This window comes from Ambystoma mexicanum, chromosome 9 (assembly GCF_040938575.1).
Source record: "Ambystoma mexicanum isolate Mex_15411 chromosome 9, UKY_AmexF1_1, whole genome shotgun sequence".
Classification (NCBI taxonomy): Eukaryota; Metazoa; Chordata; class Amphibia; order Caudata; family Ambystomatidae; genus Ambystoma; species Ambystoma mexicanum.
In genome coordinates this window covers 960,222,676-960,241,565 of record NC_090931.1, presented here as the reverse complement: position 1 = coordinate 960,241,565, position 18,890 = coordinate 960,222,676, and the positions used below count along the sequence as shown (strand labels likewise).

General features: G+C 45.6%; 1 protein-coding gene across 3 annotated transcripts in view; it reads right to left on the bottom strand.

Annotated features, from left to right (window-relative positions):
• The window catches only part of KLHL23 (kelch like family member 23), a 221,494-nt gene extending 203,849 nt beyond the window's left edge, over positions 1–17,645 (bottom strand). The window contains exon 1 of one of the 3 annotated variants that reach the window (XM_069616171.1): positions 17,544–17,645. Coding sequence is in view for 2 of the 3 variants with exons in the window: in XM_069616169.1 (XP_069472270.1) it covers positions 10,247–10,343 (97 nt within the window). In the remaining variant the exon portion in view is untranslated. Of the gene's footprint in view, positions 1–9,819; positions 9,969–10,246; positions 10,387–17,543 lie in introns of those variants that run through there. The other 2 variants (XM_069616169.1, XM_069616170.1) reach the window with 2 other exon arrangements.
• Between the last annotated feature and the right edge of the window lie 1,245 nt (positions 17,646–18,890).

Below are 18,890 nucleotides of genomic sequence, written 5' to 3'. Positions count from 1 at the left end.
AGGAAGTATTCATCTTTTTACTAATACTGATACAGTACGTATGATTAGGGCTTCACACTGTTTCTTCTTACAGGAAACCTGGCTGCTCTCCCCACCCGTTGTTGATGGATTTGTTATCCATTCCCAAAGTGCTAAATCTGGTTTAGGAGGGAGGGCCTCTGGGGGCCTTCTTATTGGAACTAGAGCCTCTTTTGGCTTTAGGAGCAAGGTTGTTGCGGATACGCCTTTTGGTATTTTGGCTTTGAAGGTTACTTCGCTTGATGGCCTGGTTAATATTCTTCTCATTAATGTATATTGGCATAAGGGCATTGCTGTTCTTGAGTCGTTTTTGGAAAGTCTAACGGATATAGTGCTTACATGGAGATCTCTATATCCCAGGGGGAAGTTGATCTTGGCTGGAGATCTTAACTCTGATTGTTCCATTTCATCCGAGGCCAAATATGATGACCTGGCCTTGATTTGGGAGGACGATAATCGGCGAGGACAGAAATTTGATTGGGGTAAACCTTGGAATTTAGCCCTGGACTCGGTTGGGCTAACCTGCCTTAACGGTTTCTATGATGCTACTCTTCCATCACTTCCCACTTGGCATAGAGGTCTTTCAGTGTCTACTATAGACTATGTCTTTGTAGACCACTCCTTGTCTTCTCTCTCGCCTGAGGTTGAGGTTTCTTTTAACTCATGGAGTGACCATGGGTCTTTGGTAGTTACTTTTCCCTCTCCCATTCCCATGAAGTTATTGCCCACTGGGGGTTCTTGTCATCTTAGATCAGTGGGACAAGGGACAGGGATACGTTGGTCATCTGCCAATATTAATCTATTTAATTGTAAATTGATCTCCTCGTTTAACCATACTTCTTTCTCGTGGAAATTGGCAGTGTTTAACACTTTAAACTTTGACAGTTTTCTTGGTGCTATCCATGGTAGTATCTCGGGCTCTCTTAGGAAGGGTTTCCCTAAAAAATCCCACTCTCATAGGTTTGATCAGGAGTTGGCCAATGAAAAGGCATATACTCGGAAACTCATTAGAGAGGTTCAAGTACTCGACATTGACTGGGATAATAAAAAAGACAAAATTAAAACTATCCGCCAAAAATATAAAAATTATTGCAAATCTAGGAAATCTAGCCTGCTACAAAATGATGCAGAGTCTATGCTTAGAGTACTTATTAAGAGAGATCTTAGGGCTTTTTGGGCCATTTTCTCTAGCCAAGATGATGTGGCTGACCAGTTGAATGCCATTCCTGAGGATCAATGGGTCGAGCACTACACTGAACTCTATGGCACTGGGGGAGAGGGGCTAGAACCTTGTACAACGGGGCAGAGTGATCTAACTGTCCCTTGGGTCCCTCTCATTGACTGTGAGGTAATACTTGGTCTCATTGCCAGAGCTAAGAATTCAAAGGCCCCGGGGCCCAATGGTTTAACATATAATACTTTTAAAGTGGAACCGGAAACTTGGGCAAAACATTTATGTTTGTTATTCCAAGATATTGTTGTCTCTGGCAATGTTCCAACCAGTTGGCAGACGGCACATATTGTCCCCATCTTTGAGAGAGGCCAACGAACTTTGGTCAAAAATTATAGACCAATCTCTCTTATTGATGCAGACTGTAAACTCTTCGCCTCTGTGCTTCTCTCCCATCTGACGGTCTGGATTAAGGAAAACCATATTCTCCTGAAGCAACAAACAGGGTTCAGGGCTGGCCATTCTACCAATCTCAATGGTTTTATTCTATCTGCCCTCCAAAGTTCAACCTGGGGAAAATATGGTGCTTCTCTGTATGCTGCCTCAATTGATCTGTCAAATGCTTTTGACTTGGTAATTAGGTCAAGACTTTGGGGAAAGTTATCAAAGGGGGGATTCCCCCAGGTCTTTTATCCCTAATAATGGCAATGTATGAGAATTCAGGGGTCCATATTAGGATTGATCTTGAAGGAACTCTCTCCAGAAGGATTAGGACTCGTATCGGGGTTGGACAGGGCTGTTCTTTAGCCCCATGCCTTTTTATCCTCTATCTTGGAGATGTTGAGGAATTTCTTGGCGATTCAGGCATGGTTAATGCTAAATTGGGGGATCTTAGGCTCTCATGGTTGGCATATGCCGACGATTTTCTTCTTTTTGATCATAATAAAGACGGCCTTCAGAGGTTTATTTGCAAATTTGAAGAATATGCCACTCTTAATGGGCTAAAAATCAACCCGTGTAAAACTCGTACAATGGTCTTCTCATGGGGGAGAGAGGGGAACAAAAAGATTTGGAAAATTGGTGGGCAAAAAATAATAAGAGCACATAAAATTGTCTATTTGGGATTCCTTATTCTGGCTCAGCCATCAGCCATTGAATTAAGGTGTTCCCTTAGACATAAAATGCTCCCGCTTATTTCCCAATCAATTAAGCTTGATAACAAGTATGGTATTTTCTCATTTAAGCCTACTGTCGATTTCTTTAAGGGTAAGGTGACCCCAAAATTAATCTATGGAATGGAACTGCACTATCTAGCCCTTTTGACCTTTTGGGATACCCTTGAGGGTATTTATTGGAGGAACATTTTGAAATTACTTAATAGTGTCCCAATAGTGGCTATAAGATATGAATTGGGCTTGGTCTCTCTGCGAGTTAGAATTCTCTGGAGAGTTTAAACCCTTTTTTCTGCCTTGCTCTCTCTCAAACAGGACACCGTCTATGTTGATGTGGGTAAAACCGTTTTTGCAAAGGGATCTCTAGACCGTAATCCATATCTCTCTAGTTTCCGTGATCTCTGTGACAGGACGTTATCAGACCTTTCCACAGATAGGGATACCTTGTTAACAAATCCCAATAAAGTCAAGGAATCCCTTTTTAAGGCTGATTGGAGTCACACGCTTGAATAACTGCATGTTTATCCTTCTCTTAATGACTTACAATTTGACCATAAGAAGAGAGGTTGCTTGTCTTTTATATTGACTCAATTCCCTAACGATCAATATCACTCACTTCTTCTCAAGCTTAGATGGAATCTGCTCCCTACCAGGGAAGTTCTTCATAGAAGGAAGGAGATTAGTGATTCAGATCTTCTATGTCGGTTTTGTCATACTCCTGGGGTAATTGAATCTACTCAACATCTCTTTCTAGATTGTACAGCTTTGAAAGGTCCTAGGGATCTTTATCTAGGAAGATTCAATACCATGGGTATTTTAGGGGCAGAAAATCTCACATGGTCTCGGTGTCTTGCCATCTCTAATATTAAAGATGGTCTTGCTGTGGTTGGATTTATCAAGTATTTAGATTTGTATGCGCCTGCCCTCTGATTAAGCTGTTTGATAATCTGCATTATGAAATTGTTGTAATTGTACTGCTATTTCTTTAAGATTGATGTTATGTAAAGGAAAACTGCTATTTAACCAGCAAAATCATTTAGCATTTTAACTTGCACTGAATTCTTTTTATTTAAATGATTTGTTATGTGTCTCTCATTCTTAAAAAGGGATAATTGGGTCTTTAAGTATCTTTTAATATATATGAAATGTTTGTTACTTAATGTATTTGTAAAGGTTTCTTTTTGTAAACCATATACAATAAAAAATAAAATTAAAAAAACACCAGCACGGCGTCCATGACTGCTAAATAAATGGAAAATGGCTACCTCACGTTTTGCTCTCGTAATGTGGGGAATGTTGGCCCTCTAGTTATTTATTAGAACTCTGTGTGGCAAGTCCTTATTTGGCTAAACCTATAAAATCAAAATGGCCATCTGACTGTTTGCATTACATTAATGAACAAGTGAAATTGCCAGTTTTACTGAGTAGATGAGAAACACTGTAAATATTTAACATGCACTATTCCTTTAGAGCTTCAGAGTACTCCGAAATTCACAAAGGCCAGCCTTTTCTACCTTGAATATGGCAGCAACCCAGCAGCCATTTCTACTCTCAATATGGCCACCAATATCCATCTGGAAGCCATTTCTACCTTCAATATGGCTGCTGGCAGCCATTTCTACTCTCTAGCTGATTGTGTGTATGTGTGAATAATTGTCTTTCATGTGTCCAAGGTTTTTCATTCAGTTTACTGGGGAGAAAAATAAGCAATATATCTGTGCACTTTTTGGGAAGCAAAACAGTAACTCAAAAAGACCATCTAAAAGTGCCCTTGATCAACTTCTGAAGCAATGCCAGAAGCACAGAGAAAGCAGAACCTAAATGATACTTTTAAAGAATGTCACATTATTCAATGCTATGAGGGGCTCAATATCGGCAGGTAGCAGCCAGTTAGCCCGAGTCATGGTAGGCCTAAGCTAAGCAAGGGCCTCTGTGAGGGAGTAGGGCTTTACCAGTGAAGAAGGTCGCCATAGCACTGAATAAAGCTTTTAACAACCCTGGGTCTCCCTCTAGGTTACTAATATTTTTACAAAGGAAATCTGGTCGGTGACAACAGCCCTGGACCGATTCCCTTCAATAAAAATGGAGAAACCAAGGTGGCCACCACGCCAAATTTGATAAGGGTATAAGTCCCTATTCTATGTTGATGATGGCCATCTTGACAGGCTGGAGCAGCCGGCCTCTGCGAAAACAAAAATGGCGGCACAGCAGATTGATGCAGGAAGTTGGAAAGTAGTGCAAGCTTATACCGATAGCACAAGCCTGAGTTCCTAGCTCCTGATTGGTGGGCACCACACCCTGGGTGCTGATCCCAGGTAATGCCTTTGGAAACTGCTGCCCAAATGTAATGCCTTTGGAAATTGCTGCCCAAATGTCTCTATAGTCTAAATGTTCTTCAAAAATTATATTGGACTTCATTCACTAATAAGTGGTCTTCCATGTACTTTCTTTCAGCTACATGCCTTACCTAGGGAATACCACACCCCAGGGATGACTAATAAGTCTTGTTTTAGCCCACAGAAGAAAGGGAATGAAAAAAATCACCCAGATTTCGAAGCATGTTGGTTTACATGTCATGAAGTAAAAGCAACTATAAATCAACAGTCCAGGAATCGCTGGTGTCAAATACTGTGGAAATACAAAATGCACCTTCATTCAGATGAAATCACAAACAAAGCGATAAGTTGTTTAAAGCATGATGCTTGGCATTCTAAAAAGCTTTTATAGAATTTTTGAAATCATATTTCAGTATGCTTCCCATTGTAAGTCTGGTTATAGCCCTCAGAGAAGGCATCTGTGATCCTTGATGCACACCACGTGCAGCATGAAGAGTTGGTAAATCCATGACCAGGTCTAGATATTTCAACTGTCAAACCTGTAAAATGGTGCCGTCCCTTTCTCATAGAGTGATAGATGCAAACGCGGAGGCAGCATCTTATGAACCAGAGTGGTGGGCATCAGAGGGAAAGCTAGAGTAATGTCCATCACACATCTTCTAGACTTTAGGTCAACATTCAAGGATCTGACCTATAATCGGCTGCCTGAAATTGGTTGAGGCTCTTCTGGCGAGAGGCTTTAGGTACTTAAAGAAGCTGGGATGAGCAGCTGCTTGTTCATCCCACTTCCGGGAAGGATGTTCATCTCTAGTTACCCAAGGCTTAACATAAACTGATGGGTGGCAGTCTGGTAACTCTACCAGTCGGGAATGGTCTCTATTCTGTTTGGTCACCTTAAGAACCTGTGCTCTGAATGTTTACATTTCCAGATACATTCCAAGAAGGCTGTCATAAGACCCCTAAAGGCTTTGCCCAGAATTCAGACTGGAAATATTTGACGTAGATATAACAAGTTAGGCATAGATTTCATTATAAGTGCAGCTATTCTTCCAGAAAGAGTTAGCAGAAGTATATTCCATGGGTCCAGATCTGAATAACCTTTGGCTATAGTAGGGGTATGGTTATCTCTTAAAATGTAGATAAGTCAGTAGAAACCCATATTCGCAAATACTTAGTTCTCTTTATTGTAAAGGGACATGGTTTTCTGTCAGGATTTACTGGGTAGAACCTAATGGGAGCAACGCCAATTTGGACAAAATAAATGTGCAAGGTCCCATACAATATGAGAATGGAGAGGAATGCATTAATTGTGGTTTCCAGACAAGTTTGCATAAAGCAGGACATAATCTGCATTTAACGATATTCTGTTTTTTTGCACCCATTCCATTGATACCTACTTAGTTGGCATTCTGAGGTATGGATGCGGCCAGTGGCTCAAAAGCCACAGCATAAAGGGGGGGTAATCCCACCTGGCCGGAGTAAAAGCTTTCACCGGTTTAAGTGAGATTTCCGCTACTCCGCCCCACACCAGTGGGTCTGCAAGGGCATTGAGAAGGAATTGAACATTATCCGTACAATGTCTGGTCTGGGTGAATAAGTATAGGCATATGTTTATCCAAGCAATTAGCTGGGCATTTAGCGAGGGTTTTTGCGTCTGGATTTATGAGTGAAATTGGCAATACGAGCCACACTGATTGGCCACCTTAAGATTATGGTAGCATCATACATAGAGGTTAAAGGTTTGCTATATCGAACCATTTCTTGAAATACCCCTTTCCAATGTTGTAACCAAAGAATGTGGAAATTGCTCATAACAATCAATGGGGATACATCTGGATCAGCTCCCTTCCTCTTCTGTAGGTCTCTGATGGCCGCTGAAATTTCGTCTCTGGATATTGGGAAATGTAATCACGCCAAGGCATCTGCAGGGCACTCGGGAGGGTGACTGCATCAAACAAGGGTCCAAAATGAAACGGTGCTGTGTTTGGTGGTTTGGGGTATAGAAGGCAGCGCATTGGTTATTAATTGCTTCTGTAGTAGAGAGTGACTTTCCATTAGATCCCAGGATCTCACCAACCCCGCAGTCACTTTAACTGCACTTATTAGACACTTGTTTTTTGCACTTAACCCTTGCACTGCCACCTGCTGGCCGCACTACTTGTTTTTCGATCCTGTGTCCTGCACTTGCCCTTCCTCCCCTTCCCCTGGCACTTTTCCCCTCCCTTTTCCCCTGCACTTGCGTGATCTCAATGTCCCTTGGTCTAGTAAGATTGTTGTCTCTGTCCTCCCTCTGTTTCCCCTCCCTTGCCTCGTCACGTCTTGAAATACTTGTGTATAGGCGCGTTATAAATGTCTTATCATACCATATCATATCAATAGTATTTAGATCCTCTTGTCACTTAAGGGAGTATGCAAGGAGGGGAGATGGTGTATCCCCTTCTTCAAAAAATGTTTCTTTTTAGTTAGAAATTTTGTGCGTTTAAATGGCAGCAAGCCCGATTCTTCCTTCAGTCAGTTTAGCCGGGATCTTTGCGGATCCAGTTTCCTTATGACATTTCTGTGGGGTTCTGTTCCCGCAGCCATAGCCTACACACTGGAAGCCTACATGCAATGCCCGCAGCATAGCTTTTGGCTCTGCCTCAGGCACGCTGACAATAGAATCTTTAGGGTTACCTCCTTAAAATTGCTATTTTGCTAATACAAAAAGTATACATGAAATAAAAAAAACCTTTACTGAAGTAATGTTATGGGCGCTTATGCTGTAAAATCCCCAAACCCTCTTACACCACAAATGACATCATCAACTACAACACAGGTAACATGTAATGTAATACAAGTGGTCCTTTTTAGTGCCCACCTGCGACTAAGGGTGGCCTTGTGACGCTCGGATGTATAAGAAAAAAGGGGATGGGGTTAATTAGTGGGCCAGCGGGAAAGGCAGATGTGAAATTTGTGATGTTGATGGGTGCAGGTGGAAAGTACAGGGTCTTGGGTGCCAATCTGCTTTCTTTTTTTTAATAAATGTATTTATATTTTAAATACATAAGGAAACAGTAACAAGATACAATCTGCTTTCTATGGGTTTGGCAGAGAATCTTGGAAATATGTTATGCATAGGGAAGAGCCCAAGATCTGATAGGCGACAGTGCCTTGGGTCTGGTTAGTTGCTAATGTGGGAGCGTGGGACAGGGCTAAAGAGGAGATCTCAGTGATGTGGTTAGTGTTGATGGCTTAGCCATCTGTGTGAGGTTTGCGTGTGTAGTGCAAGGTAGTAGGAAATCTTAGAGGGGAGTCGGTTAGTCAGGAGAAGGCAGGAGTAGACCTTACAAGGCAAAGTACCTTGCAACCCTTCACTCCTACCCCTGGCCATTTGCAGACAGGCATGTGTTGGTTCTCTCTCTCTCTATGCCTCCACCCTCTCCCTCTTTCCATCTCTCTCATAGATATATTTTACCCCAGTGGGAACAAAGCAAGCATCTGCATGCTGGCACACGTGGCAAAGGGGTGGTGTGGAAACGCAGTCATTACCATAACCAGCTGAGGCTGATGGGAGGCGTGAAGTTCAGGTGCTTTGGAAGGACAGCTTGAAATTTGAGGATCACAGTCCTCCATTCCCCTTCCTTGGTTGGTCGGTTAGCAGGTTGAGCGATGCATCACACCTCACGGTGCCATGCCCAGGTGCTATGCTCTGTGGCCTGCGGGGACTTTTGCCCGTCAAGGCAGGGTAAGGCGTTTGGCAGGATTTGTTTGACACAGGGGGCAGAATCGCTTCTTCCCAAAGGCCCCCCCATGTGACATCATCACTGATGTGTGCATGCTTCGGTTTCAAACTCTAGTCTTAGAAATCGGCGCTACATTCAGTGTGTGCACTGCTTGGGCTCCAACATGTGAAGACCAGAAGTAACCGCCAAAACACTGCCCGGTGAAGCACAGCTGTAAACAGTGCTCAGTGGCCATCAATTCTCTTGCTATGGAATTTTCAGCAGGTGTATTGTGCCAGCATTTTGAAGAACCCGTTTCCTTAAGTCTTTACGAATTAAAAAAATAGGTAACTGCACACACCTGGGCGTTTCGCAACTCACCAAGTGAATATGTGCATTACTGAGGCCCTTTGCGTATATTCGGATATTTGAATAGGTTATTGGGCACAATGATGTAGGAGGTATGCAACTAAGTTATAAATGCATAATTTAATAATTGAGAAACGGGGTAGAAATACCTTGATTAACTAAAAAACCGAAGGAAGACTTTTACACCGCTCGCCAATCGCTTGAACATTTACACAAAAATATAACATTTCGCATACTTTAGCAAAGAATCGGGTGAAGCACGCCTACGGTGCAGCCAACATACTCACGCCGTGGGGATCCGATTGCAGGCACTTGACCCCGGGGTGTTTGTTTACATTGGTTGCAGTGCTTGCAATAGCCCGGCATTGCCAGGCACCACCTCGTACTTCTGGGCAGCACCGAGCCCTGTAGCAACCTATGAGCGAGTGTTATGACACGGGCTGGAGCAGGCAGGGCATTGGCCGCAGTACACACTGAGCATTCGTGAACCAGGGTCTACAGCAGGGGCGTTGCTAGGGGGGGCTAAGGGGGCTATAGCCCCTGATCTTTTGGTTGTAGCCCCGGATAGAATCTCAGGAGCTACAGCCAAAAGACTAGCTAGCCCCCAGGCCCAACAGTTCCGACATCAGCTTAGCCCCGGGTCTTTTCCAGACCTAGCAACTCTCCTGGACAGTCTGCAGGGAGATCGTCTGGGCCACTGATTCGAGTCTGCAGGGTGAGGGTCTAATTGACGGTCATTCAAATACAATGCATTGTGGTTTGCTGCACATAACTGACACAGAAGCAGAGGAGAGGGGCGAGCAGTGATAGAAAGGAACATATGCCTGTTCTGCGTCGACTGGGCCGCCTGGCTAATTGCAACAGTATTGTCAAGTCTAAATTCCAGCTTTAGTAGCAGAGACAGCCATCGAGTGATGGCTTCTGAACCGCACACATCGCAAAACAATACCAGCGTTTCTGTTACAGCTGGGTGTGCATGCAGTGGTTAGGGCGAACTGAAACGCCATTACAGAGTCACCACCAGTATAAACAATGCTATAGCAACGTATTACCCATGTATCGGAGGGCCCTCCGCATGCTTACGGGAGCAGGTGCATCCGTGGAGGCGGCGCTGCCAAGCCTCCAGCAGCCAATGCAAGCTCGGTCCCTTTGTGCCTGCTGCGGGGGTGCGAGGCAGACTCTGCTTGCACCGGCAACTCCTTCCTCCGCCACCTCCCCCCCGGCCCCCCGCACCCCCCTTTCCTCGGTCAACAACTGCGCCCACTCATGACCCTGCCGCGCCGCGTTGCCGGGAGCTGCCAGTACACACAACCGTGCGCCTGCCCCTCGTTGCTCTGTGAGAGAGGCATTGCCGCGCCCTACCCCCTCCGAGGCACTGGCTGCTGGGGTCCTGGGACCGGCCTCCCTGCAGACGGTCCAGACCAGAGCCCGGCATTGTCAATGCGCTCCGCCACCACAAACATGCACAGGTGTCGTTACCTTGGTAACCCGGTTTAGCCGAGGGTCGTTGAGTGACGGTGCCGCCTGTCAGAGACTGATTGCGACTGCTTTTCAGTCTCGGCTCCTGTGCTGTCATTTAGTCTGTCAGGCGTGCGACCCTCCGTGGGTGCTGCTGCTTTCATCATTTCGCTGATGGTGTTGCCGCCTCCCTCATGTGCTGTCATTTAGTCTGTCAGGCGTGCGACCCTCCGTGGGTGCTGCTGCTTTCATCATTTCGCTGATGGTGTTGCCGCCTCCCTCATGCACGGGCGTCCGCTGTTGGTTACTGCCCCTGCCGCTGGAATAACTGGGCTGCTACTTGTCTGGGCTGCTGCTTGTCTGCGCGAGCTACAGACGTAAGGGTGGGCCTCGGAAGTTGTACCCGGGCTACTTCTTTTGTCATGCCTACCAATGCCGCTTTTGTTGCTATATCAGTTACTGCCACTATTGTTCTCCGGCGTGTACTGACATTTCTGTTGTTGCTGCTGCATCCGTTGTCCCACCTCTTACTGTCCTTTCTGTTTCTAGAATTGTGAATATTAGCATGTCCACACTTGGATAGAATGGTGAATATTGGCATGTCCACATCTAGCTAGAATGATGAATATTGGCATGTCCACATCTAGCTAGAATTGTGAATATTAGCATGTCCACACTTAGAATTGTGAACACTAGACTGTGTCGCGTCTGGATAGAGTTGTGAATGCTAGCATGTCCACACTTGGATAGAATGGTGAATATTGGCATGTCCACACCTAGCTAGAATTGTGAATATTAGCATGTCCACACCTAGCTAGAATTGTGAATATTAGCATGTCCACACTTAGAATTGTGAACACTAGACTGTGTCGCGTCTGGATAGAGTTGTGAATGCTAGCATGTCCACACTTGGATAGAATGGTGAATATTGGCATGTCCACACCTAGCTAGAATTGTGAATATTAGCATGTCCACACCTAGCTAGAATTGTGAATATTAGCATGTCCACACTTAGAATTGTGAACACTAGACTGCGTCGCGTCTGGATAGAGTTGTGAATGCTAGCATGTCCACACTTGGATAGAATTGTGAATATTGGCATGTCCACACAGCTAGAATTGTGAATATTAGCATGTCCACACTTAGATAGAATTGTGAACATTGGACTGCGTCGCGTCTGGATAGAGTTGTGAATGCTAGCATGTCCACACTTGGATAGAATTGTGAATATTGGCATGTCCACACCTAGCCAGAATTGTGAATATTAGCATGTCCACACCTAGCTGGAATTGTGAATGTTGGCATGTCCACACTTGGATAGCATCGTAAATATTAGCATTTCCACACTTAGATAGATTTGTGAATGTTAGCATGTCCACACCTAGCTAGAATTTTGAATATTAGCATGTCCACACTTGGATGGAGTTGTGAACATTGGATTGCGTCGCGTCTGGATAGAGTTGTGAATGCTAGCATGTCCACACTTGGATAGAATTGTGAATGTCGGCATGTCCACGCTTGGATAGAATGGGAACATTAGCCTGCGTCGCATCTAGATAGGTTTTGATTGAAGGATAGCATGCCCGCGCCTAGATGAAACCCGAATGTTAGCATGTGCCACACTTAGAACTGTGAACACCAGCCTGCGCCACTCCTAGATAACATTATGAATGTTAGCATGCCCACATCTAGATAGAACTGTGAACATTGGCCTGTGTCGCTTCTATATAGGACTGTGATCACTTAGAGAAAACTGTGAATATTAGCATGCTAAAGGTCAGGTAACCCACTAGCCAATATAACCTCAAACTCTGCATACTTATCTCACTCAAAACTCACACAACCATCTCTCGCACCACAAGCCGCACGCACTTCACAACACTGCAACAACACATAAGCCGGAGCAACAGCACACGCGGACTGACACCGATCCAATACCTGCACCAAAGCTCAGTATCTGGTGTATACCGAGCTGAAGCTGCCAACAGAACACCACTCATCTCACTATCCTACTCCCTCTTCACCTTACTAACCCATCCCACTTTATCATTTATAGATCTGCCAGAGCGCCTGGGGACCAATTCCATTGGTGACGGTGCACGGTACAAATACCTTTAACATTTAACATTTAATATGCCAGTTGCCATCACTTCTGACGTCTCGCCTGTTAATGGCCTAAGCATGTGTTGCTGTCACATTACCTAAGACGATATAAGTCAAATGCGCTGCATGTTTATTCCATACACGTGCTGTTACTGATGTGTTGCTCTGGCCGTGGTTGTGCTTGTGACTTGTGCGGTCTTACCTAGATTGCTTTGGTGTCATGCCTGTGCTCCATTGTCGTGCTTTCACTGCTGCTGTTTTACCATGGCTGCTTCTGGTGTGCCCCTTTACGTGTTACTGTGCTGTTGTCACTGGACTGCTTTTGTTCGCATGCCTGTGCACGGTTTCGTAACTGTGCTGTCACTGCACCCCTCTTATCCAGGCCCCTTCTATTGCCATGCCTCTGCCCCTTTTGTTGTGATTGTGCTGTCACGGCTGCTGTCACACCTCGGCTTCTTATGTTGTCATGCCTGTGCTCCCTGCATCCTAGCTGTGTTGTCACGGCCGCTGTCTTTCCTGGCCTCCTTCTGTTGTCATGGCTGTGCCATTTTGTTATGACTGTGCTGTCACTGCTGCTGTGGGCTCCCTCTGTTATCTTGCATGTGTTCCTGTTGTTGTAAGGGTGCTGTTGTTGCTTCTATCCTATCCCGGATGCTTATGTGGCAATGTGTGTGCTCGTTTTAGCATGATTGTGTTATCACTGCGGTTGTATTACCTGGACTGCTTATGTTGTCATGCCTGTTTTTTATTTTATTTTGTATCATGTGTTACTTGCTGCTCATACTCAACTGTACACATATAAACAAAGAAGATTTAAAAGATAAAAATCAGTTCACATTAAAAAGAAAATCGTTTCTCGTTAGAAAAAAAGGAGAAGAAAGGAAAAGAAACAACAAAAACATTGTACCATCATAAAAAATACATTTCATGTTACAATCATTCATAAGATTTCACTTTGCAGAAGGGCTTTTACCCTAGTTTTAATATTTGTATTTCCTGTTTATAGAAATTGGACGAGCAGTAAAATGAGAAAAAAGTGTAGCCAGTGACTGAATATACAGACCCAATTACCATCTCAGACTGAACAGACCTGCCTGATCCTTAGGACTGCTATTGCGAGAGCAGTTTCCTCCCCCACTTGAGATGCGGATGAAAAATGTGAATTTTTTAACGAAAACACCAATTTAATTTTTTACCAATTATTTTTGGGGGGAACCACCCAAACCCCCACTCCCTTTAATTTGTTATCTATTCCCAAACATCCACAGCACATATATATCATGTTCTAACCCCCCCCAAAAAAAATTCATAAAAATGTTTCCGGTATAAAACCCTGCGAAAAAAATCCCGCGATGAAAGGACATTGTACCCGTCCAACACTGTACACATCTACCCAGCCATAGTGTTCTGTACTCTTTGAGTGCAGAACACTCCGAGAGCAGGTACTCTCTGTTTAGTAGCAGACTTTAATTCATACATAAATCAGAGCCCTTTTTTACTCCAATCTTGGAAGATCCTATCTGGCGAATTTCGCCCGTGAGTAGCAGGTTCAATCAAGAAGCCCAATAACCGTTAGGGAATATTTTTTTAGATATTTAGGAATCGTTCCCTTCGGGCTTGTCCAGGGAGGAGGGACTCTTGTGTAGTCTATACTCTCACATCCTGGACATTGTCCTCATCCAATCTTGTCAAAACAAGATTTTGTTTAGGTCATTAGGTTGGCGTATGAGGTCTATTGAAGACATCTCAATTTCGGACAGAACCAGCGCCGCTCTTCCCTTAAACTTTGCCACAGAGACTGAGCTAGTTGACTTCAACATTATAGCTAGGTCTTCATATAACGAGCCCACCTAAGGGACCAGCATTCTTCTATATAAACACAGGATTCTCCAGTCAACTTTGGAACTCAGTGAGGATAAGCCCAGTTTGAATGTTAGGGCAGAGATTTGGACACAGTCTGGGAGGGAAAGTGCACACTTCCCTACCCTAGACTCAACTTCTGCGAAGGCAAGAGCTCTCGAACAGGCTGCCATCTCTATGCCATATCATAATTCTGGTACCACTTTAATAGTATAAAATGATAGGAGAGGAGAAAACCTAGAAAAGCCAGCCTCAATGTTTTTCATTTGGGCAGCAGCCTGGTTTGCCTTTGACATTATGCGAGCCATGAGTAATTTCCCATTCTCAGCCCCGTCTAGGGTGAAGGCTAGGTATGTGAGGGAGTTGGTTGGTGTCAATTCCTGCTTGCCAATTCTCCAGGTGTACCCCATCTACTTCTTGCATTGCTGAGGAACTTTATAATGTTGCTTTCCTTTTCATTGATGCACTGCTCATTCAGCAATGAGTATTCTAATATCCTGGTGAGTTTCCTCCGCAGACCAAACTGGGTCCTATCTAAGAGGAGGACATTGTCAGCATATGTGAGGTATGGGACTAATAGTGAAGACGTCCTGGGAGAGGCAAATTCCGAACCTGTCCAAAAGTCACCCAGATCGGACAGGTATAGATTGAAGAGCCGGGGAGCCAAGACGCAGCCCTGCTGTAGGCCCTTCTCTGCCCTAAAGCTCTCCATCATGGCTCCCTGCCTATCCAATCTGACCTGTATGCATGTGTGTTCATGCAGGGAAACCAGCATGGCTAGCAAGCTCCCGAGGATCTGCCAGTCCCTCGACTTTCACCACAGAAGATTTTTATTGATGCAATCAAAGGCCTGTGGATAATCTATTGTTGTCATAAAACGCGGTAGACTTCCGGAAAGGTCTTGCCATGCCTGTGCTCCTTTTGTCGTGACTGTTTTGTCACTGCTGCGGTTTTACCTGGACTCCTTCTGTTGCCATGCCTCAACTCTTTTTATGGTGACTGTAATACCACTAATGCTGTCTCAGGTGAGTTGCTTGTGTTGCCAAGCCTGTGCCTCTTTTGCCATGAGTCTCCTTTCACTGCTGTGGTCTTACCTGGGCCGCTTCTGTCATCATGCCTGTGCTCTTTTGTTGTGACCGTGCTGTCATTGATGCTGTTGTCTTTACCTGGGTTGCTTCTGTCATCATGCCTTTGCTCTTCTGTCCTGAATGTGCTGTCACTGTCGCTGTCTTACGTGTGGTGCTTCGGTAGGCATGCCTGTATTCTTTTGCCGTGACTGTGCTGTTATGGCTTCCGTCTTACCTGGGTGACATATATTATCATGGATGTCCTTGTTTTGTCATGACTGTGGTTTTCTATCTGGGCTGCACCAGTCATCATGCCTCTGCTCTTTTGTTGTGACCGTGCTGTCATAGATGCTGTTGTCTTTCCCTGGGCTGCGTCTGTCATCATGCCTGTGCTTGCTCTTTTGTTGTGACTGTGCTGCTGCTGATGCTGTCTTACCTGGGCTGCTTCTGTAGGCATGCCTGTATTCTTGTGTCCTGACTGTGCTGTGGCTGCTACTGTTTTACCTGGCCGGCTTCTGTTATCATGGATGCCTTTGTTTTGTCGTGACTGTGTTGTCTTACCTGGGCTGCGCCTGTCATCATGCCTCTGCTCTTTTGTTGTGACTGTGCTGTCATTGAAGCTATTGTCTTTCCCTGGGCTGCGTCTGTCATCATGCCTGTGCTTGCTCTTTTGTTGTGACTGTGCTGCTGCTGATGCTGTCTTACCTGGGCTGCTTCTGTAGGCATGCCTGTATTCTTGTGCCCTGACTTTGCTGTGGCTGCTACTGTTTTACCTGTCCGGCTTCTGTTATCATGGATGCCTTCGTTTTGTCGTGACTGTGTTGTCTTACCTGGGCTGCGCCTGTCATCATGCCTCTGCTCTTTTGTTCCGACTGTGCCGTCATTGATGCTGTTGTCTTTCCCTGGGCTGCGTCTGTCATCATGCCTGTGCTTGCTCTTTTGTTGTGACTGTGCTGCTGCTGATGCTGTCTTACCTGGGCTGCTTCTGTAGGCATGCCTGTATTCTTGTGCCCTGACTTTGCTGTGGCTGCTACTGTTTTACCTGTCCGGCTTCTGTTATCATGGATGCCTTCGTTTTGTTGTGACTGTGTTGTCTTTACCTGGGTTGCTTCTGTCATCATGCCTTTGCTCTTCTGTCCTGAATGTGCTGTCACTGTCGCTGTCTTACGTGTGGTGCTTCGGTAGGCATGCCTGTATTCTTTTGCCGTGACTGTGCTGTTATGGCTTCCGTCTTACCTGGGTGACATATATTATCATGGATGTCCTTGTTTTGTCATGACTGTGGTTTTCTATCTGGGCTGCACCTGTCATCATGCCTCTGCTCTTTTGTTGTGACCGTGCTGTCATTGATGCTGTTGTCTTTCCCTGGGCTGCGTCTGTCATCATGCCTGTGCTTGCTCTTTTGTTGTGACTGTGCTGCTGCTGATGCTGTCTTACCTGGGCTGCTTCTGTAGGCATGCCTGTATTCTTGTGTCCTGACTGTGCTGTGGCTGCTACTGTTTTACCTGGCCGGCTTCTGTTATCATGGATGCCTTCGTTTTGTCGTGACTGTGTTGTCTTACCTGGGCTGCGCCTGTCATCATGCCTCTGCTCTTTTGTTGTGACTGTGCTGTCATTGAAGCTATTGTCTTTCCCTGGGCTGCGCCTGTCATCGTGCCTGTGCTTGCTCTTTTGTTGTGACTGTGCTGCTGCTGATGCTGTTTTACCTGGGCTTCTTCTGTAAGCATGCCTGTATTCTTGTGCCCTGACTGTGCTGTGGCTGCTACTGTTTTACCTGGCCGGCTTCTGTTATCATGGATGCCTTTGTTTTGTTGTGACTGTGTTGTCTTACCTGGGCTGCTTCTGTCATGCTTTTTTGTCGTGATGGTGCTGTCACTGCTGCTGTCTTACCCGAGCTGCTTCTAGTGCCTATCCCTGAGCCATTTCCCCTGCTGCCATCAAAGCCAGGCTGCTGGCATTACACGCGCGCGGCGCCCCCTCCGCCGCAGACCATCTTTGGGCTCGCTTTCGCTTGCTGGGGATGGGTGGAGTCTGGGGGAGGATGCCTCCCTGGCTGGCTGGGGAGGGGTGGAGTCTGGCTCCCTGGCTGGCAGAGAGACAGCGTAGTCCTATTTTGGTAGCCTGTGCTCTCTGTGCTGGTTGTCACAGCCACTTCTCGAGGCATACCTTTCCTATAATAGGTCGGGTGTCCGCCCCGGGCGCGACCCCTCGTCCTTCCAACTCCAGAAGCCAGCATTCCACAAGGACAGCACACACCTCATGCCACCATGCAGCGCAGAGAAGCTCACCTGACAGCTCTTTCGTCTGCAAACATCAACACCGCTCAGTGCTCACTGCGTTCCAGCTGGGAGTGAAGGATCCATGGCTTGAGCACATGACGCCCCCTTCCGCGCGTGATTGGCAACGCCTGCGTCGAGGCACCGCTTGGGCACTGGACTGGAAGCAAGTGGGGGAGCAATTCCCCCAACCCCCCCGCAGTGCACTGTGCATACGATATGTCAAAATTACGACAGCCGATGCAACACACACGCAGGCTTATTTTAGACTGCGCCATTCCGCTACTGTGTTTTTTTATTTTAGAAGGGCACGTTTATTGCTAACAAAACTGGGTCTACATAAGCAAGTCCCCACAGAGAAAAGGAATCAGGAAATGACCTTTTATTGTGGATATAATACCGAATAGTATTTAGAGACACTGTACGAATTCCTAGAAGCCCAGCTGGTGAGAGGGTGACCATTCCGTCTTCTTTACATTACGTTATCCTGAACTGCCACCGACACCTACTCACACACTACAGGGGAAACACCTCCTAATATCCAAGGCCGCTGCGCACGGAATGGCTAATCCCCCTCACTAAAGTGAGAGGGGGTTTAGATTCTATTAAAGGCAGGAGGCGAGTATTATGCATAACAATCTTGACTTCTGAACCACAGCAGCAAAGAAAAAAGTTTAAATAACAGACCTAAATAAGGTTCACAGTCAATGAAAAGGGGGACTCCCCAATCCAACATGGAGGACAGGTCATGCCCTGCAGGTGACCAATGGGCAGGGACCCTCCTCTATATATATGTCCTTTACTTTAATCCCAGCTCCTCTTTCGGCAGCTGTCTTGCACCAGACGTCCACTGGAATGATCCAACTGCGAAGCACGGAGAAAAGGATCCAGTGAAACTGGAGGGTTCTCAACCTCTCAGCGACTGGAAACTACGACAAACTCTTCTGGATAGGACCTCTCACCCGAAAGCTGAAACAATATGAAACAGAACAGGGTGGGTGGGTCTTATAAAAAACAGAAAAGAGGGTGGGTGGGTGGGATAATACTTGCCTCCTGTCTTTAATGGAATCTAAACCCCCTCTCACGTTAATGAGGGGGATTAGCCATTCTATGACACGACAGGAGGCTTCATATTATCAAGTTTAAAGCACTTACATCACATGAACCTCAACATGATTAATACGCTTGTGCTCAAATAAAATGTTTTAAAAAGACAATCCTCTTGGCCAATCAGCTGCTTTGATAATTTTCCCCAGGGACCCCCGGGAGAATGTTCTAACTCCATAGCCCCTTAACTGAAAGAACCAAAGGAGAAATTAACTCCCTCTTTCCGCATCACTTACTTAATCTAACTGGTCA